Raw genomic sequence first — 21087 nt, forward strand, 5'->3', positions numbered from 1 at the left:
TTATTCGAAGAATATAATGGTTTAGGTCAAGCTTTAATGGTATAAGAGACTACTATTCTATTATTACATTGAATTTTTTTAATCTTGTACAAAAAGGCTTAACAAAAATTGTACAGTACATAATATATCAATGCTCTTATAGTTTAACACTGGCTTTCTTCAACGCAACAGTGAATCTGGTCATTGTAATATGTACCCTGAGCGCAGAAGCAACCCGTTAAAGCCAGAGAGAGGCAAGCATTTTGATTTCTGACAAAAGAACATATTCGTCGACAATAATTGGCATTTATACTGTATTCCATGCCAGGACCACACTTCCCCGCTGCCGGAAAGACAATTACATTTTAAATTAAGTCCGGATTAAGTCGGAGCTCCGATCTTACGCGCAATTTCGCAGTATGGTTTTTGTAGGCATCTACCGTCGATGTAATAATATCCCTCCGGACAAAAGCAACCGGGATAACAATCCTGATTTCGGCTTCTGTTATTTTGCGTCTTCAAGTGTACGGGACATAACTGCCACTCGTGATTGAAACACTTGCGGTACACCAATCCATCATTTTTGCATTTTTCATCTAGATTTTGGTGGTGAAAAATATACGACAAAGCGATTAAAATTGATATTATAAGCCTTACTAGGACACGTCTCAACGCATGACCCGTCCAACCATTTCCAGCCTTCGGGACACGAGCAAAATTGTTTATTTTGACTTGACAAGCTAGGGAAACGGTGACTTCTACTGGTAAGATCACAGTTGGGTTGGGTTGTCGCGTCCTCGGGGTTGCAACATTCTACGCATCGAGGGTAGCTTGTAATAACCATTTTATCAGGACAGTCTATTTCCTTGAGCGTGATAACATTTTCGCATTGCAGAAAAAATGCTAGGGCAAAAAATGAGTTATTAAAGACGTTAGTATATTTTTCAATGTACTTACCAATAACCCATATACAAAAATCAATTTTCATTTCTTCTTTTCAAGTTACTTAATAGAAAGAAGAGTTCCGAAGAATCGTGATGAAGGCGACTTGAAGATTCCCTTTATAATCAACCGTAAATGATAAATCAACGCAAACAAGTTATTAATTCGTTCAAAGTGCAAAGATATTCAATTAAAATTGCAAAGATATTCAATTGAAATAGCTAAGATATACAATTAAAATTGAGAAAAGCTTTATAATTAAATCTAATTACCAATTACACTGTGAAACTGCGACCCCTAGAGCACCACTTAACAGCTCATTAACGATGGCTATCATCTTTAAGAATTGAACTTTGCAAGAATCCTGAACTTTGGTCGCGATGACTTGGCCATTTTGGAGGAATAAAAGGGAAAACTTCCGAGTTTCTTAATAACAATTTTTCTTAACTATTCCCCTTGATAGATAACTTGTACTCAAAAAAATGGAAATCACTTTCTGTTTATTTGTTATTGGTAAGTTTATTAGATCCCTTCATTGTTGATATCAAAGTATCACTTCGTTTCCCAGCGTTTTTTCTGCAATGCGAGATTGCTAACACGATCAAGGAAATAGACTGTCCAGACACCATGATCAAAACGAATTGCCCTCGTTGCGTAGAATGTTGCGATCCTGAGGAGGTAACAACCCAACCGAACTGCGACCTGGCTAGAGGAGCCCCTTTCCCTTGCCCATCATCGGGTACTGGACGTTTACGATTTTGTTCGTGTCCTGAAGGATGGAAATGGTTTAACGGATCATGCGTTGAGACGTGTCCCGGTAAGGTTCCAAATATAACTTTTAGTGCACTTTGTGGTATATTTTCCATCAAAAACATACAGAGGAAGAATGCAAGAGAGACGGACTGGTGTACCATAAATGTTTCAATAAAGAGTGGCAGTTTTGTCCCATATATTTGAAGACAAAAAGAAATGAGAGTGATTGTTATCCGGGTTGCTTTTGTCCCGAGGGTTTTTACCATATAAATGACGGTCGATGCCTACGAGAACCATATTGCGAAATCAAACGTAAGGAAACCTTGGTTAGGCTTAGTCTGATTCAAAGGATAATTTGCTTTTCCGATAGCTGGAAAATGTCGTGCTGGTTTCGAATACAGCGTGGGTGCCAATCAATGTCGACGAATGTGTTCTTTCGTAAAAATTCGAGATGACTGTCCCCCGTTGGCTTTAACGGGTTGTTTCTGCAATCAGGGTACGTATTACAGTGATCACCTTAACTGTTGCGTTGAAGGAAGCCAGTGTTAAACTATATTCAGCATTTTTTGTAAAAGATCAATCGATACATTTCAATGTAAAAATAAAACAAATTCGCGGATAATTTGAAATTGTAAAATAAATTTGTGGAAATTGTTTTTTATCTACATGATACATATCGTGTTTAATTGTGATAAATACGGTTAATTATTCACTGTTACTTAATAGGCTTATAGGACATAGGTTGTTTGTTCGTCGATCAAAAACATAAACAAATCATTTAGAATGAATATTTATTATTTCAAATCTTTTTCGATACAAATTGTCAGTTACAAGAAAAATCCTTGTCCGAATAAGACTTAGTCATTCAAGAGACACTGTTTTCTACTACCGCACGTTTTAGTCTTACGAATGTAATAAGTACCTATACGGCAGAAACAGCCTTCCAAGGCCAAAGTCCTACAATTCTCCATATCCTTTACAGCCCGACAATCTCTTCGACAAGGGTTGGCGTGTTTGCTATATTCCATACCGGGACCACATTTCCCTTCTGTCAGCGGAAAATATTATAGTCACGTCGTATCATCCGGGTTAAGCCTATGGCTTCCTCACCTTCGACTTCGCAGTACTCTTCATCTACGCATCTGCCCTTAATATTGAACAGTCCTTCCGGACAAAAACAACCAGGGTAACAACGGCCTCGGTTAATTCTAGCCTCGGGTACTTTTGTCGAATATACGGGACATAATTGCCAATCCGTGTGATAACACTTATGGTACACTAGTCCATCGTCGGCGCATATTTCCTCTGGATGTTGACAAGGCTATAACTACAAAAGTTGGCTGTCCGCGAAACAATTACCAAAAACTTACGAGGACACTTTTGGACGCATTTCCCATTCAACCATTTCCAGCCTTCGGGACAAGAGCAATATTGCCGAATGAAGAACGCGCATATGGCTTGGACATTTTTGCTTTTGGCATTGCAATGCGGTTGATTCGTTACATCGTCGGAATCGCAATAAGGCGCGCAACTAGCGCACCTTGACCTGATCATAGTATCGGGACAGTTCTTATCAATCATGCGTACGAGGCAACATTGTAGCGAAAAAGCTTCAAAATTCATTATTGGATTTAAGTAAAAATGTTAATAAAGCAACCAGCTAGTCTACAGACCTACAGCCCACAAATAAAATGCGTATTGCATCGCTAGTGGAGAATATTTTCATAATGATCGAAAGAAATTTTAAGTTTTATTTTAAGCTAGTAAATAACAATTATTAATTCCGATCAATGTACCATCTAAAATTAATTGGCATCAATAAAATATATAATATCATAATTAATAGCAGCAGCAAGCTGCCCTCGACTGCATCCGATCAAGAAGTGATATCTAGTTTATTAGGGAGAAGGTATAAATTCGCCACATTTCCAGCTTTATCTCCAGTCCAAACGTAGGTCCGGAGCTAATCCCCGCCTCTAAATTACAACCAGCATCTCATTGGTTCTTGAAACCTCACGTCAGCGCGACGCGAATGACGAAAATTACATATTTTCCGTCTGAGGTGAGGCAGCGAAATAGCCCGGCCTCCTTTTACGCCCCCCTTGTATTTTGAAAAGGGGACTGGGACTATGGCGCGCGTATACTTAGGCATCTTATACCTTATCCCTAATAAACTAGATATCACTTCTTGATCCGATACTATGAAAAACTAATATAGCGTGCCCGTACTATACACGTTTAAAGTCGCCAAATAAAAATTCCGACCAGCCAGCCAGCCTGGTGATTACGGACTTAAGCTCTGATTTCCACCACAAGGCAGCAAAAAATAAAATGAAATTACCTCTCGCCTTGAAACTCTGGACCCCTCACTTTCCCGGCAAATGATGAGAGACTCTTGAGAGAGAGAGAGAGAAAAGACTGGTTTCTCCCAGTAGTCCTCTCGCTCGCATTTGACGCTATTGACACGCTATAGCGCGCAAAATTTGAAAATCTAAACATGAAACTAGGAAGTTTCGAGTCATTCGTGATAAAATGTGTAAAAATAAAATTAAATTCTCAACCTTGTATTTGTTTTTATTTTTTAAACTTTTGTTTAGGAAAAATACAGTAAATATAATTTTTCGCTACTTTTCCTTCAATTGTTGAGAATATTTTATATTTTTCGATTAAAATATATTCGTTTTGGTCAATGAAAATAAGATTTTGAATTACAAGGTAAAATATATTTGAGAAAAAACATTTTAAGAAGTTGTTAGAAACTTTCTAATGAAAAAAAAAAAGAAAAAAAAAATCAAAAACGTTTTTGTCTTATTTCAGATTTCGAACGCATTCATGGACCAATCGCTGATCTTTCTCGGCCAAATATTCGAGTCCATACATATGATAAGTAGATCGAACTTTATAGGCTCCCCAAAAACATCGCGCGTGGTGCCACGTATCGATAACGTTACCGTAACCGAAATCATTATCCTTAACCGGAATACTGAATCTAAGCTCTTCCTTCTTGATTGTTTGTTTACAAATCCTGCAGTGTGACCTCCCAGAAACGGCGTATTCCACCGAGCACCGATCACCTCGAACTTGCGTGCGTTTTACCACCAATTTGGGGAAAAAGATTTGGCATTGAACTTCGGGTTTGCTGTAATGTTGAACTTCTTTTTCAAATTCATCTTGTTCAGCCGATGAAGACACAGAAGGAATAGAAGACGAGGAGGGTTGGGCTGAATTAGTGGCGCAAGTAATAATTGGCAAATCTTCTTCATCCTCTTGGTCCAAATCTGGAAGCTCATCTAAAAAGGGCTCCTCTTTCTTCACTTCCATCTTGACGTTATCTTCCGCGTCACTCTCAATATCAACTGTTTCGATCTTAGTGGCACTTGGTCCGGCTTTTGATTGTTGTTTATCTCGTTTCTTTATTTTCTTCTTGGATTCTTTCTTCACTTTAGTTTCTTCGGTAAGATCTACCAGTTCTTGTTTCACGTTTACATTGGTTTCGCAAAGATCAGCAACCTCCGTTTTAATTTGCGCTTTTGGTGGTTCCATTTTAACCTTTGTAGTCTTCGCTTTATTGGTCTTTTTTATAGATGCATCCATTAAAGCTACCATGTCAACTTGTATATCTTTGATTGGCGCGGGTATTTCAACGTTATTGGCTACCTCCGGTGTAGGATCACAAGAACCTTCACTGGGTTGGGGTTCAACTTTCGTCACTCTATGTTTAGCTTTCTTACTAAGAATAATCCTTTTGGTGTCAACCGAATTATTTTCGCCGCTTTTAGGTTTAATTTCCGACACCTGTATAGTAGATTCTTCTATTTGACGTTTTTCACTTTCCACCGGTTTCCGGGTTCGTGATCTGGTTGTCATTTTTGTCGGGGAAGGGATTTTGAACCGAGGTTTAGGAGTTTCTTGTTGAAACTTTGGTTCAATTACTTCGGGTACCATATTTTCCATATCCAAATCTTCATTTTTTGTAATTGGGCTCAAACGAGCAATTTCCGGTGATGGTACTTTAGGTAATTCCGTCATCTCGGGAGAAGTAAGCTCAAAATTAACCGGGGAAGAGTGTCTAGCTATCTCCGTTGCCTCAAATGGAGAAACTGACATGGGTGTAGAAGGTGTGGTAGCTATTGACCTTTCATCGTAAATGACGGGAGAGGTTTGGTGGTAGTTGTGGTCTTGGGCAACAGGAACTGGGACGGGTATTTGCAAAGGAATAATCATTTGAGGGAATTGTATTCCAGATTCATTGTGAATTGGTGGTCCGGGAAGTCTAAGTACTAAAATTTGATTGGGAGCTTGGTGAAACATGGACATGTTATTGACAGCGTTCATATTATACATCTGGGTAACGCTATTGTTATAGTTTTGAATGGCGTTATCATTAGCAACGCCCGCGACAACATTATGGTTCAAATTCTGAAGTTGTTGTAATGGGTAAAACGGGACAGCATTGGGATTAAGAGGGGAATTTTCGGCAACGTTAGTTTTTGTCATTTTGGACTGGTTGTTATTGTCAATGCGTGTATTTAACACATTTTCGTTTTCGTTGTTACAGTTTATAACATCACTTACCACGAGATCTTGTGGAAGTTGTTGCGGTGGTTCAGGTTGGGACGATTCTACATTCGCGGGTTCCATTGTTTCCATGGTTAGGCTTAGCTTTCTGGCTAGTTAGTTGAAAGACAAGCCAATTAGAGTTTATTACACACCATTTAAACACCACTAATGTTCGTTGAAAGTCCTAACGCTTAATCAGACACCAAAATATCCGAGAATTACCGAAAAAAGAAGCCGATGAAGGACCTCAAAGACCCAAACACGTGCACGCGCGTTTCAAAATTACTACTAGCAAAATGGCGGGAACGCGGCTAACTGGAGGAAATTTTGGCGGACAAAACAAACGCGAGAAAGCATGGAGAAAGCTAACGTGTTGTCTAGAAATTTTCCCGCCGTTTTTCCGCCGCATTCATACTTCAGCCTGCTGCCTGCCTTCCCAAATCTCAAGCTTTCCCCCTTTCATTCCGACATTGGTTTCCTACCCCCCCCCCCGTGCCGGACTAGCAGCCCCTTGCCTTGGCCTCGCGCGAGTCGCGTTTTGAAGCAGCAGTGGCACCTCTGGTGGCACTGAAGAGAAGCGATAACCGCCTAACCGGAGAGCGTGAGCCCAAAGAGAATATAGGGGAGGAGTTGAAGCTCCCCCGCTCCACAAGGCTAAATTACATTGTTCCCCCTAGTGGTACGAGGGAGTATCCGGCTCAGTCGCGCCACCTACGATTGATACCATTTAATGTCTCAAACGGAAATGCCTCGGTACTGCGCATTGAAGATGCGCGGTAGAAAAGAGCAACAAGATTTTCCCCTCTTTCCACTCCTCCCTTATATTCTCTTTGGTGAGCCGCGGCGCTGACGTCAACGTAGCAGCTACCCATCCCATACCATCCGGCAGAGTCGGGCGGACGATCGGTCGAACCCTCCACAAACCGAGAGTCCGTTTGCAACTTTAAATTTAATTTAAATGCCAATTTCAAAATCATAACTGTGAAGTTAACAAAATTTGTAGTGGATCTGTATTCCCATAAAAAATGGTAAGAAAAAAAAACGGATTTAAAATAATAGGGTAATGGCAGCCCTCTGCCTTCGACTGTATTAAGCTCTATGGGGAATGGGAAATAACACGGGGTGCCATCAGTCTATAGAGCCATTACAATGACGACTAAGGCTTGATAATTATAATTAATTAAGATTAAGAATGTTTCCCATTTATTATTTCAGATGCAATTTATGCTGTTGTTTAGCCGGCAAGGTAAGCTTCGTTTACAAAAATGGTTTATGGCTTATCCTGATAAATTAAAGAAAAAAGTTACGAGAGAACTTGTAACTACAATCCTTTCTCGTAAACCTAAAATGTGTTCCTTTCTCGAATGGAGAGATCTGAAAGTAGTTTATAAACGGTAATTTGCATTAAAATATAAATATAATTAGCTTAAAATCAAAAAAAAACTTAAACTTATTTACTTTTATTTCATAGTTACGCTAGTTTATACTTTTGTTGCGCTGTTGAACAATGCGATAACGAGCTATTAACCCTGGAAATAATACACAGATATGTTGAACTATTGGATAAATATTTTGGCAGTGTAAGTTTCCTCATTATCGCGCTTTAAAATTAATTTTAGGTTTCTAATTACTTGACCAAATTCTCAGGTTTGTGAATTAGACATAATTTTCAACTTTGAAAAAGCCTATTTCATATTGGATGAACTCTTGATCGGTGGCGAAATTCAAGAAACAAGTAAGAAAAACGTTCTAAAAGCAATTGCCGCTCAGGATTTACTCCAGGAGGTAAGTTTTTTTTCAGTTAATTTATTTATTTATTTATTTATTTATGGGTAATTAAATTTTAATCGCATTAAAAATCAAAAAAAAAAAAAAAAAAAAAAAAAAAAACACAACAACCTTAAAAGGAGGAAGCAGTCGAAAATGCGTTAAAGGAATTTGGCTTGATGTAGTTTTTAATTACGATTATTATTATTTAAAGATTAGGGCCAATTATAAGTCAAATTTGTGTAATAATTAATTGGAGTTTTAAATGTAAATTTTTGAAAGAATCGTAAAAATATCAAAACCACGTGTTAAATGTTATACTACATATCATTAGGAAAATATTACAATTGTTAATTAATTAATTTGAACCACCCAAAAAAAATTATCATGAAATTAGCGAAAAGATAATCACTAATTTTTACAGTTTAAAAAAAAAAAAAAAAAAAAGTTTTATATAACTAAAAAGTACCTTTTATCAGAAGTATATAATAATATTTTCAAGGAAGTATGACAATAGAGCTATCTCAGTTGTGATGTCAGTGCCTAGGTAAAACGTCACGGGCTTAGCTTTGGCATTGGGCGGCCATGTTTGGTACCACTTCGTTTCTATGGGCAAATAGCATGGATGACGTCACACTAAGGCTTCTGACATAGCTCTATAGAGTGCTGTCAGTTGTGACGTCAGATCCAAGGTTAGACGTCACCAACGAGTCTGCCTTTAGCAATGGGCGGCCATGACAGTTACCGTTTTTTTTCTTTATGGAAAAATAGCATGGATGACGTCACACTAACGCTTCTGACATAGCTCTTTAGAGTGCTGTCAGAAACGCCGGTGTGACGTCACCCATGCTGTTTTCCCATAAAGAAAAAACGGTAACTGTCATGACCGCCCATTGCTAAACGCAGACTCGTTGGTGACGTCTAACCTTGGATCTGACGTCACAACTGACAGCACTCTATAGAGCTATTTCAGGGGGGGAAAAATTTCGTCTGCTACGAAAATTGGGCCTGCCTTTGAGTGTAGGGTGGACATTTTGTGAGGGTTTTCTCTATGGGCAAATAGCATTGGTGACGTAGCCACTACCCCCTCTGAAATAGCTCTATAGAGTGCTGTCAGAAGCGCCGGTGTGACGTCACCCATGCTGTTTTCCCATAAAGAAAAAACGGTAACTGTCATGGCCGCCCATTGCTAAAGGCAGACTCGTGACGTTTAACCTTGCATCTGACGTCACAACTGACAGCACTCTATAGACGAGTGTCCTTAGAGAGGGGGTGTAGACCGTGTATCCCCCCTCTAGGCGCGCTCTTGTAAGAGGGGATACTACACGCGCCCAGTAGGGGGTAAGGGGATGACCATGAGCTAAGAGATAGAAGGGTATGACGTATTAAAACATAGGACTGACTGCAAGATGCATTTAATAGTTTTTAATTATTTAAATCATATTTTAAATAAATAACTGGCGTTTTCAGGAAATACTGGAATACTTCCTAGAAAAATTTGATTAATATACTTCCTAATTTTACTAAAACGTTTTAGATGGGATGAAAGGGGTGGGGGCTGGTCTACTGTTAGAATAATCATATTAGATATTAATCCAATCAAAATATTAACGACGCGTAAAATATCTACGAAACGTTTTAGCCTATTTTTTTTCTTTTTAAACTATTATTATTCCCATCAATCCTTTCCCCTTCTAAGGATGAAGTACTCGATTCACCTTTGGGCGATAATGGCTTGGTTTAAATAATACTTCCCGCCCATCCGCCCGCACACCTTGTACCTTTGTCGCTTACTGTGGTCATACGTGTTCTCCTTTTTATGTCAAGAATATAAAAGTTTTTTTTTTTTTTTTTCTCACCAAACACCAACTCAAAATGGAACCCAAATTAGGCCTAAAAGCAAAACCTTTGTTTGGATTCTGTTGCTGATGTTTTAATTGGTGGTGTAAAATGCATGGCTATCGTATAAATATTATCAGAAGTGAGATGAGACTAGAAGTACTGAGCTAACCAAATTCTTCACTTGGCGAAAGTGAATATTCTTGACAACACACCAACGGTTGGCCCTCTGGTGGCGCTTTCAGAATTTCCCCTCCAAAACGTGAGACGCTCGCGGTGGTAGACGGCCGAACTAGATTCAAGCACCCGCGTCCGTGTTCCGCAGCTTTAGGTTGAGGGGAAGGGGGTAAGAAATGTTTTTGGAACTCGACCAATTTTTTTCTCTCTAGCGTAGGCGCGATTGAAGCGGCGTAAAATCCTCAAATTTGTTCACTAATGCCAGGATCTATTACCAATGCTAGAACCCTTCACTTCTAGTCTCATCTCACTTCTGATATTATTACACTCTACCCTCGGGGTAAATAAATAATAAAGTTTTGACGATATTGTTATTAAAAAAACAACCTATAATTATCCTAGCTATATAGTTTTTGCATGGGGGGCTAATTCCGCGATTCCTACCAAAAATTCCATCCCAATTGTATCGCATGCACTCCCAATTTGTGTGTTAACAGGAGTGCGAAATGTTATATAAGTCGCTCTAAGCCTAAAACCTATAGGGACTTGGTAGTACTACGTCATGCAATGTTGGGCTACCTTCCACTAGTGCTAAAAAACATACCAGGAGGAGGAGGGGCTTATATAGCTTTCATTCTGTTTAAAAAAAACATACCATAATGGCGCTGGGGGCGGAGTTAAGCCCGAATTGCCAAGTCCCTATTGGAGGGGTCATTATATACAGCCAAGGCCTAAGTCCCAAATCCCGATGATTTTAAAATTACGAAAGTACAAGGTAGAAACGTAATATATATATATATATATATTTCTAAATGAGCTAAGTTAAATTAATCATTTTTTTTACAATATTTAAACCGCAGCAAATGTTTAGTCAATGTGCCAAATATTTTTAAAAGTTATATATTTTGAGTATTATTAAACGCGTACGTAAGTCGACCAAACAAACCAAACAAACCAAAGATTTATTTTATTTTTTTTTTTGTTTAAACGTTTCTAAGTTGAGTTGTTTCTTTTTGTGTCAAATAATTAATTTTTGCCAAATTTTTATTTTTAAATAATAATTAACCCACCGTATTATAATCAGAGGCCTTTGAAATTAAAAAAAAAAGAAATAAAGAAGTCTTAGATGTCCTCCATCTGACATAACTAACAAAATTTTAACGCTAACAACAACAATAATTGGGTTTTACTGTGAAAATGTATTAAGCACATTTTTTTACCCTTTTTGCGTAATAAAATTTTTAAATTCGGTAAAATTTCAGAAAGATTTACTTTCTTCTTCGGTAACTTAAAAATATATTTATTTTTTTAGGAGGAAACTCCGCAAGGATTTTTTGAAGATCACGGTCTGGGTTAAACGTTCAAATATCAACTAAGATCAAAGCCCAACAACTATGTATAAAATGTGCAACAATTTTTCGATAACCCCTTATCATAAAAAAAAAGAAATTAAACTACCCCCTGATCGTCAGTAATAAGCAAATTTAAGCATTCCACGCTTGGATGTGTTCTCCGGGCAATTTTAAATACTATTATTCGTAGATTTTGTAGTGATGTTGCAGTATTTTTTATTACTATTATTATTATTATTATTTAATTATCTTGGATTAGATTGAATTAAAAATTAAAAGCATGATAATTATTTCCGTCCCCCCAAAGTAAATTTGAAGAGATCCTTTTTTACCATGTACTTATTATATTTACGTTTGTTAAAATTTAACATTTTTTTTTTGTTCTTTTTGGTTGTCATCGTGTGAGTCAAAAATAAAGAGGGTTTGATGAAATGAATTGCTTGTTTCATTTTTTTATTACTTTTAAGGGAGAACACAACCAAACTTGAGAAGGCTTAAAAAAATCATTTCTCATCGTTGTTAAGGCTAACGTAAAAGGGTGGAACATGGAAATGACTTATCTTACAACTATATTAGCAGTCACACCTTGGATCGTTTTTTTTAATCTAAATTCACCAATTCAAAGTCTACCTTAAGCCTCAGTCTCGCCACGTTGTCGCCATTCGCTAACAATGGTTTTACCTTAAGCCTCAGTCTCGCCACGTTGTCGCCATAGACCTTTTCACCGGTAGAGCGGGGGTGAAAAGGGGGGAAATATTTCGAGAGGTGAGCATGCGTAGAAAGAATGTTTGGGGGCAGTGCAGTACTTTTAACCATTCCTTTTGCCTTATTTGCTACGCATTCGAGTTTATTTTTATAAAACAGTGTTGTATTACTTGTTGTAAAAGTATTAATTGAACTTCCGAGGTAAAATTTTATCGAATTCAATTGATAGACGTAAAATTGGGGTAGTTTATAATATTCTACAGACCAAATTGGGCGCTAAGGCTTACGAGCGTGTTATACGCGGCGCTTTCGGGGCCGGGCACGGCACGGCATTGGCGATGTCCGCCGATGAAGCGATGATCCCGTACCGTCGCCAAGGCTTAGTGAGTTATAGCGGCCTACTAATATCAATGCACCGTTTCCATTAGAACTTAAACACTTTATTTCTTAACATGATTTTAATTGTACTATCTCGGTTTTAAATACTAGGCATTTTATTTTAATATTAAATTTCAAAAGGTCTCCCATACGTCCATCGTAGTTTAGTTTACACGTTTAACTCCATAGAAGCGCTATAACTCATGCCCCCAAACATTGCAACTTCTCATGCGCGGCCCTTAATGTGAACAGGTCTATTCGCTAACAATGGTTTTACCTTAAGCCTCAGTCTCGCCACGTTGTCGCCATTCGCTAACAATGGTTTTACCTTAAGCCTTAGTCTCGCCACGTTGTCGCCATTCGCTAACAATGGTTTTACCTTAAGCCTTAGTCTCGCCACGTTGTCGCCATTCGCTAACAATGGTTTTACCTTAAGCCTTAGTCTCGCCACGTTGTCGCCATTCGCTAACAATGGTTTTACCTTAAGCCTTAGTCTCGCCACGTTGTCGCCATTCGCTAACAATGGTTTTACCTTAAGCCTTAGTCTCGCCACGTTGTCGCCATTCGCTAACAATGGTTTTACCTTAAGCCTTAGTCTCGCCACGTTGTCGCCATTCGCTAACAATGGTTTTACCTTAAGCCTTAGTCTCGCCACGTTGTCGCCATTCGCTAACAATGGTTTTACCTTAAGCCTTAGTCTCGCCACGTTGTCGCCAACAAAGGTTTTATCTTAAGCCTTAGTCTCGCCACGTTGCCGCCAACAATGGTTCTACCTTAAGCCTTAGTCTCGCCACGTTGCCGCCAACAATGGTTCTACCTTAAGCCTTAGTCTCGCCACGTTGTCGCCAACAAAGGTTTTACCTTAAGCCTTAGTCTCGCCACGTTGCCGAGTTCCAATTAAGGGAGTAAGGGGAACAGGGTTGGGTAAACAAAGCTGCAAATTTCTTGATTTATTAGTTAAATGAAGTTTAAATGCAAGATAAAACGTATTTTTATTTCAATTGAGAGTGGATTTTTCAACCCATTCAACATTGGGACTTGACGAGGACGATTTTTTTTTGGACTTTTTCCTTTTTCTCGATGATTTGTTTCTGGAATCTTCCCTGACATATTTCGAATCTTTCCGGTGTCTCTTATGATGTGTTCTACTTGATCTCGTTGTTGATAATGGCGACTGTGATCTTGATAATGATTTTCTATAGTCCGGGGGTGACCTACTATAATCTCTCGAAAGTGACCTTCTAGATCTTAGAGGCGGTGTTCTAGAACATGATCTAGATCTTAGAGGCGGTGTTCTAGAACGTGATCTTCTAGATCTTAGAGGCGGTGTTCTAGAACGTGATCTTCTAGATCTTAGAGGCGGTGTTCTAGAACGTGATCTTCTCGAGCGTTTTAGCAAAGGAGACCTGGTCCTGGGTGAGCGTGACCTTCTAGAGCTTCTTCGGGGTGAATTTCTTTGGGTTTGTGATTGAAATCTTCTAAGACTACTACTACTACTACTACGCGAGCCAGGGGATCTGGATTCCCTAACCGATTGTGAACCGTTTCTAAAGCTAGTACCGGGAGTCCTTGTTCTACTCGATTCCCACTCCCTAAAATCGCGATCAGCCGCGTTGAATTCACCACGCGGATTGTTAAAAACGTGTAAAAAATTACACGTCCGCCCTTTTGGACAACGTTTGGAGAAAAAGAGTCCTTGATAAACATACAAAACCCTATTAAACACAAACCATACACTATCGGAAATAGTACCTAAAACAATTACCACAAATTGCCTTTTTCCACGAATCAATGCGAGTATATTCGCACGTTAGTTGCTTGCCACCGTAAAATCTACCATTAAAAACCTTTATTGCCTGTTCAGCGTCGCTTTCCCTTAAAATATAGTTAGTTTCATCAGGCTTTGCTCGAGGATAGTAGGCCTAGTCTTCTAACTTTTCATATTGAACGTAGACGTTTCCTCTCAAATGTTGTTCTTGGTTACAGCAAACTTTGAACTGTATAACTTTCCCAATTTTCTTGAATTCCGGTAGAACATCGTCGTAGAAATCGAGAAAATATTGGTGGACGTCGCTTTCCTCAAATTCCAAGGCAATATCAGTGTCGTATTCATCGTGGAACATTTCTTCCATACAAAAGTGAGTGAACATGCCTTTCAGAACAACGGTAAGACTCGATTCGGGTCTTATATGTTGTCGCGAACATCTAAACGAGTACTTTGTGACTGACTACGCCTTTTCCCCGTGGGTTTGTTTCAACCATAGAGACTATAAACCCCAAGGAGTGGCAGGTCCCCCGCTCTACAAGCGCAAATAATGATGTTGCTCCTAAATTGGTACATGAGAGCTTCCGGCCCGTTTAATTTTGCTTAGCAGAAGTCGCCTTGTACCAGGAAAAACCGGAATAAGGGGCAACAAGTTGAGGCAGGTCCCCCGCTCTACAAGCGCAAATAATGATGTTGCTTCCGGCCCGTTTAATTTTGTTTAGCGGAAGTCGCCTTGTACCAGGAAAAACCGGAATAAGGGGCAACAAGTTGAGGCATTCCTTCCACTCCTTGGGGTTATAGTCTCTATGTTTCAACAAAGATACGCCTACCTATCACCAAAACGACAGGCGCCAGTTTTCGAGTAAAAGTCACATATTTCTCTGTTATCTGGCACTTCGGGTCGTGATGGTATAATAGGATTATGCCAAGGTTCGTTAGTATCGTTACCCTTCAATTAAATAAGATATTTGAAGAAGAAACTTAAGAAAACTGAAAGATTTGAAAGAATACCTCGGGTAGACTATTAATGACGTCTTTCAGAGCATCCTATATTTAAAAGTAACAATTGAAGAAGCAAAAATACTGTCAAACTATGATCGTCAATGAGATACTGATAGAAAGAATTTAGGCATTAAAACATACTCTGAAACCTAGCTTTTGTAAGCTTAAAACTAAATAAAAAGATACAATCTTTGCCCGTAAGTAAACTTGGATGTATGCAACGTTAAGGATAAGGACAGTTTTAAAACTAGGTAACTTATTGTAACGGTTAAATGAATATTGAAAATGGATATATCTCTTTCGATGAAGAACATCACCTCCTTGCTCTTCTTTTCATCCCTTTCTTTCTTTTCAAGATTTTCCAAATCTTCCCTGGCTTTTCTCTGAATAGCGTAAAAGTTAAAATGGCACATTATTGCGTGATGAACAAGTTCTAAGCCTAATTGAACTACCGCGGCTTCTTCTTTCTGAGCTTTCACGCGCTCTTCGTGCTCTTTCCGCCTTTTAAATATGGCCATAGCTTCATCTTCCCTTTGCAGCCATAAATAGTGAAGTCTTCGTCTACGTCAATATTGACACGCATAAAAATCATATTCTCTCAACACTTAAAAACCTTGATATACCTTTCGCGTTCTTCAAATTCTTCTTTAATTCTCTGTTCAATTTCTTCAGCCTCTTTACGATTCTGATAATTAGGAGAACTTTCCAATTTTCGTAATTCTACAGTGTAGCAATTAGTATAAGAGCTGATTCAATGTTTCTTAAATGTTTCCTAACCTTGCTCAAATTTTTCATCCCTTTGTCGAGCTAAATTTTGCCGCTTCAACTTGCGTTTTCTCTTTTTCAGCAATAAACGGTACTTTTTATGGCTAAGCGTATATTTTTTAAGATTAAAACTTATTGCCACCTTATACCGGTTCGGTATAAGAATTTTACGAACCTCAATTTAATTTCAGATTTATTTTCAGTCATAATTGCGTGTACGTATTTTACAATATTGCTATAACTATAACACTGTGAATGTTAAACGTTAAAAGGAATTTTAACTAATTTATAATTAAAACCGTATGGTACGCATCATTAATAACAGTAACCGCCCGAATAAGATCCACTGTGAAGTTCCCGAGTATAGAAACACTAACAGACAGCTTTATAAGTACACAGTGCGGCGGCGCAGGATATAAGAATTGACAATTTATCCATGGTATTGATTTTATTATAAGTAAACTTATGGTTTTTTGCTTATTCTAAAGTGGTGTTCATTTATTATAGACTTTAACGTCTATTTTATGATAGGATGAGGAATTCTAAAGAGGATTATAATGAATCGGCAGATGTTAGAGGCAAATTTAAAAAAAAACCCAGCTTGTATCGTGTAAATTTCGTTTTCACACCTATTCCTTCATCATATAATGGGGAAAACCTGTTGCTGTCAACGAATATCTACATTCACACGTAATTTTCTTTTGAAGTTTTTGAACCGCGTACCCGACAAGTTTTTCAGACAGTACACTTTGGGTGGCGAAAAGCTTAGCTGCAATTTCAAAGTAGAAATTCAAAAATAATTGGTTCACATTGACACTTATTTTGTTGTACCCTGGAAACTTCTGTCTTAATAAATTGTCTTTAAAATTAAACTTGAGTTATGATTATCAGAGGAAGCTTCGTATATAGTTTTCATAATTTCGGGGAAATCCCCATCCATTGTATAAATTTTATATCGCCACGTATTTACCCAACAACAGGCGTTTGAGCAGCAGGTATTCGATGTCAAAATTGGCGCAATACATGTAGATAAAACAGTACGGGAATAGAAAGCGTTCCATTAACTTGCACACGTGTGTATCTGTATAGCACAGATGCTACGCGCCTCTTGGTTATCCTTTCGTTTCCCCTACTGTCTCCGATTGGTTGACATTTAGTAGTGACTCTGTTGCGACGTCATAATGAAACGGGAGGGGGAGAGAACGCTTAAGGTGTGAACAACTAACGACCTTACTTTCTATTCCAATACTTTTCTCTCTCGTAACAACGGTATATAACAGCTTGTCTCTCTCGCAATATTATCACAGCGAGTTTCAACCAACTCGCTTTTATTCAGCTTACAATGAAGTCATCAGTTTTTACGGTACTGGCGACTGTACTTTGTAAGTATTACCATTATCGTAGAAAAAATTTCGAATTTATGGGTGTTCAAAAAGTACGCGAGTTTTTTGACTAGTTGGTCAACTAACGAAAAAAATGTTAATTTTCTTTACCAGGTACTTTCGTATGGCAAAGTCAGGCTTCAACACCACTTCGTAAGTTTAGGTACTTGTAAGTTATAATTGTAAACTAATAATTAAATACCATGTTTTGTAGTTTGCGATGAACCAAACACCGAGTCCAAATGCGCGAATAAATGTTCCGAACAATGTCCCACATACCCTCCTAAAGCCTGTACCAAGGAATGTGGCCAAGGATGTTTTTGCAAGTCGGGTTACAGCAGAGACAGTAACGGTAAATGCGTACCAACGGAAACATGCCCTGGTAAGTTTCAGCAATTTCATTAATGTTTTTACAACATTATAACTTTTTGTTTGTTCGCTATGTACAGTTAAGTGTCCTGATGACCAAGTATTTGGACAGAGATGTACCGATTCCTGCGCTGAGGACTATGTCAGATGCGCGCAAACATTTTATTCCTGTTTCTGCAAACCCGGTTTAAAGCGCATTAATGGCACTTGCGTTCCTGAATCTAATTGTTTCAGTATGTGAATTGTACATGAATTTCTCTACGTTGTTCGCGCATTTCGGTTAGTGTTTGTAGCAAAATGAAATGTTTTTGATTACATATAGATTGCACTGAAAACGAGGTCTACAATGAGTGCAGCAGTCCTTGCAATGACAATTGCCCGACGGGAGATGACGCGGGAACAGCTTGCTTAGCGTATTGCGTTAAAGGTTGCGCTTGCAAACGAGGCTTTAAGCGAGATCCCAAAACCAATCGGTGTATCCCCATTGAAGAGTGCGATGGTAAACTCATTATCTCAAACGAGTGAGAATTCTCAATGGAATAATTATTTCTAATTAAAGTAAAGTGTCCCGAGAATTCAAGTTACTCTTGCTTCTGCAACGACTCTTGCCAAAAGTCTCAGATTAATTGCTTTCAATGTCTGTATGGTTGCGCGTGCAATGAGGGTTTCAGCCGTATCAATGGAACTTGCCAACCCGACGCTTTATGCCCCCAAAAAGTCTAAAGATAATAAACTAAATCAACTATTTTTTATGTACACCTAACTTGGTTATATAATAATAAATATCAATATTCAATTTGAAAAAAAAAGTGTTTCAATATATAGAATTTAATAAATATTTCATAGCCTAAAATCGATTTAATCAAGTTTATTTCGAAACAACAACAACGATATTTTAACAGACCATAAAAATACCAAAAACACTTGGGTAAAATTCCAGATTAGTTAAGAAATGTAGCCCGATCTATTTCACAAATTTATCTTTGAATTTCAATACCGTCCGGAAATTCCTAGAAGGGGGCACTTAGACACAAGAGCCAGCGATGAAGCAACTAGTTATTAATCACGAGTCATAAATAAAATGAAAAGTCCGTCTCCAAATTCAATAACAATTGAAGAAAAGGTACGATTTCAAAATATTTAGAAATTACTAAAACGCGCGTGTTCCCGTCCCCCTGTATATAAAACAGTATATAAACGATGCGAAACACAATCTCTTAAACTTAATAGTTAAACATTAAGCTCGCTATGAAGACGTGTATTCTCGCTGCAGCCGTTGCCATTGGTAAGAGAACAATTTTTCTATCGCGTTATTGTACATCTTTAATTTAAAGAAGAAGAAACGTGAGACCGTTCTACGTATCTCCTTCTGGTCTCTATAGGTTGTGTTCGTATTAACAGAAGTATATAATACTTCTCTTCGAGAGAAGTGTACCACAAAGCGGGGTAAGTGTAACGTCACTCTTCCCAACATCGGAACATTTAGAGCAAGGTTACTAAACCGAATCACATACACGATAAATAGTTCCCTCATCATTACTCTATTAGCGTTTAAACATTTGTCAAGACGCATGCGCTTGTGCATTTTTGTCCCACGTCAAGACAATCAAGGTTTGTGGGTTGATTGCTGGGGATTTAGTGCCAAACAACTAAAGAATTCACCTTACGGTGCGATGCCCATTTGTAGTTTTGATGAGCGGGAAAGCAAACTAAAAGGGGGAGCCTGGGAAGAATGACGTTACATAACTAATGTATTAAGATAATACAGAGTGGCATCCTTCTTCTATTATCCCCTTCTGGTATTAATAATTCGTACGATACATTTTTATTTAAGCTGTTTTGGCAACGGTAATTCAGGCCACTGTCCTGGTAAATTTCATTGGTAAATTACCCTAAACCTCTTTAGTAATATCCTACTGTAACTGAACGCGAGCGCTATCAATTTACAGGAGTGGTCCCTAAATGCGAAGAAGCCAACACCGAGTTCTGGAACTGCAACAATAACTGCACCAACAAATGTCCCACCCATCCCCCGGAAGCCTGTTCATTACTTTGTCAACAAGGATGTTTCTGTAAACAGGGTTACAGAAGAGGCCCGGATGGTACTTGTATCGAAACGAAAGACTGCCCAGGCAAGTTGCCATCGTTTACTCTTATGGTTTTTATACATTCCTAAAACTTCGGGGGATTGTTTTTAATCGAGATTATCATTTTGCAGTAACGTGTCCCGAGAACACCTCTTTCAAATGCGTATGCAGTGACGCTTGTGGCAAAGAACTGGTTCATTGCGCTTATTGCCACTACATGTGCGGATGCGACGATGATTTCCGCCGAATCCACGGCGTTTGCGAACCCAAAGAGAAATGCTTACATAGACCAAAATCCATTTTGATATAAGCAAAATAAAAAATGGGCTTATGGTTGAATTGCTAGAATAATTTTAAAGCGTCTATCCGCTCAAGTACGGCTAGTATATTACCGTCTACTTCTTAATTGATCTTGCCTTCCATTGTTCTCTCGATGACAGAGACCCAATAGAAGTCTTCGGCTTTCAAGATGCAATGGAAGGCGCGATCAAATACACGCGGACTACGTTTACCAACTTAGGAACCAGCTAACTGCCCAAAGGGAAACCTTTGCTTCAGACGATAGTCTCTTTAAAAGTAACTGGAGGACAACCATAAGCTCATTTTTGTTTTGTTAATGGAACGGTCTATGACTCGACACGTGAATAACCTTGAAAACTAACCAAACTCAATAATTTTTGTTTAAAAAAAATGGAATTTCCCCAAATAAATTTTTTCTTCTATATCTTGTGATGCTAATTCGCAATAAATTTCATTCCGCCAAAGTTCTATGATTTAAACTTAAACAGGCATATTTAAGTTAATATATCAAAGTTATCGTGATAACTTCCTTTTCATCATGAATAGAGAGCTTTACTTTCAGCTTGAGGAGGAGCTGAGTCTCGTGACATAATTTACGCTGACATATTAGTGGGTTTAAAGCAGGCATATAGCCGAGACCACCCAATATGGCTACCAGAACAGCGGTAAGACTTAGGAGGGTGTGACGTACTACTATCCCATCTGAAAGCTCTCTATATAAAAATGTGATTGTCGTTAAATATCTAGGCCTATATTACAAAAGATTGTCCCTTTTCATCTAAGCCTCGGTCATGAAAGTTCAAAGACTTTCCTTTGTCTACTTAAAGATGTACAATACAATCATTGTCTTTCTAAAACACTTCCTCTAAAATGATCCACTACAATCAATCTTACTTTTCTAACTAATAATTAACTTAAAATACACTAATAGACAAAATTAGGGAAATAAATTACTTACCAAACTT

At 38.3% G+C, this 21087-nt stretch overlaps 7 protein-coding genes across 9 annotated transcripts; 4 read left to right on the top strand and 3 right to left on the bottom strand.

The window, feature by feature from the left end:
• Positions 1–6: 6 nt before the first annotated feature.
• On the bottom strand, positions 7–1520 carry LOC149658664 (uncharacterized). Of its 2 annotated transcripts, XM_089844265.1 has the most exons (4): positions 937–1520; positions 637–882; positions 384–575; positions 7–322 (listed from the first exon to the last, which is right to left on the bottom strand). In XM_089844265.1, the coding sequence occupies exons 1-4, from the start codon at positions 965–967 to the stop codon at positions 144–146; spliced, it is 648 nt and encodes a 215-aa protein (XP_089700391.1). In that variant the 5' UTR covers positions 968–1520; the 3' UTR covers positions 7–143. The 2 variants fall into 2 exon arrangements, with proteins under 2 accessions (XP_089700391.1, XP_089700390.1); XM_089844264.1 differs by having other exon boundaries at positions 13–322; positions 637–967.
• On the top strand, positions 937–2325 carry LOC149658665 (von Willebrand factor-like). Its single transcript, XM_089844267.1, has 5 exons — positions 937–1052; positions 1385–1434; positions 1490–1738; positions 1801–1986; positions 2045–2325. Exons 2-5 carry the CDS (start codon positions 1404–1406, stop codon positions 2221–2223), a joined length of 645 nt encoding a protein of 214 aa, XP_089700393.1. The 5' UTR covers positions 937–1052; positions 1385–1403; the 3' UTR covers positions 2224–2325.
• A 123-nt stretch (positions 2326–2448) lies between these two features.
• On the bottom strand, positions 2449–4088 carry LOC149658666 (otogelin-like protein). The gene is made up of 4 exons (XM_089844266.1): positions 3348–4088; positions 3045–3284; positions 2785–2979; positions 2449–2722 (listed from the first exon to the last, which is right to left on the bottom strand). Exons 1-4 carry the CDS (start codon positions 3376–3378, stop codon positions 2532–2534), a joined length of 657 nt encoding a protein of 218 aa, XP_089700392.1. The 5' UTR covers positions 3379–4088; the 3' UTR covers positions 2449–2531.
• Positions 4089–7095: 3007 nt separating this feature from the next.
• Positions 7096–11805, top strand: AP-1sigma (AP-1 complex subunit sigma-2). 2 transcript variants are annotated; one of them, XM_089844271.1, is made up of 5 exons: positions 7096–7262; positions 7450–7628; positions 7706–7814; positions 7882–8019; positions 8142–11282. In XM_089844271.1, exons 1-5 carry the CDS (start codon positions 7260–7262, stop codon positions 8184–8186), a joined length of 474 nt encoding a protein of 157 aa, XP_089700397.1. In that variant the 5' UTR covers positions 7096–7259; the 3' UTR covers positions 8187–11282. The 2 variants fall into 2 exon arrangements, with proteins under 2 accessions (XP_089700397.1, XP_089700396.1); XM_089844270.1 differs by lacking the exon at positions 8142–11282 and adding an exon at positions 11330–11805 and having other exon boundaries at positions 7100–7262.
• A 1620-nt stretch (positions 11806–13425) lies between these two features.
• Positions 13426–16300, bottom strand: LOC149658668 (U2 small nuclear ribonucleoprotein auxiliary factor 35 kDa subunit-related protein 1-like). Its single transcript, XM_089844258.1, has 10 exons — positions 16160–16300; positions 15997–16088; positions 15843–15939; positions 15672–15780; positions 15537–15602; positions 15229–15264; positions 15048–15166; positions 14388–14657; positions 14218–14327; positions 13426–14147 (listed from the first exon to the last, which is right to left on the bottom strand). The coding sequence occupies exons 1-10, from the start codon at positions 16189–16191 to the stop codon at positions 13450–13452; spliced, it is 1629 nt and encodes a 542-aa protein (XP_089700384.1). The 5' UTR covers positions 16192–16300; the 3' UTR covers positions 13426–13449.
• An 878-nt stretch (positions 16301–17178) lies between these two features.
• Positions 17179–18544, top strand: LOC149658669 (rh5-interacting protein-like). The gene is made up of 6 exons (XM_089844263.1): positions 17179–17366; positions 17481–17519; positions 17581–17748; positions 17816–17968; positions 18058–18234; positions 18295–18544. Exons 1-6 carry the CDS (start codon positions 17327–17329, stop codon positions 18456–18458), a joined length of 741 nt encoding a protein of 246 aa, XP_089700389.1. The 5' UTR covers positions 17179–17326; the 3' UTR covers positions 18459–18544.
• A 344-nt stretch (positions 18545–18888) lies between these two features.
• Positions 18889–20544, top strand: LOC149658670 (serine protease inhibitor swm-1-like). The gene is made up of 4 exons (XM_089844272.1): positions 18889–19020; positions 19570–19617; positions 19685–19867; positions 19954–20544. The coding sequence occupies exons 1-4, from the start codon at positions 18984–18986 to the stop codon at positions 20130–20132; spliced, it is 447 nt and encodes a 148-aa protein (XP_089700398.1). The 5' UTR covers positions 18889–18983; the 3' UTR covers positions 20133–20544.
• The last annotated feature ends 543 nt before the right edge of the window (positions 20545–21087 follow it).

Source organism: Phalangium opilio, unplaced genomic scaffold (genome assembly GCF_054372755.1).
Source record: "Phalangium opilio isolate 3A_F unplaced genomic scaffold, DU_Popi_V2 ptg000075l_1, whole genome shotgun sequence".
Taxonomy (NCBI): Eukaryota; Metazoa; Arthropoda; class Arachnida; order Opiliones; family Phalangiidae; genus Phalangium; species Phalangium opilio.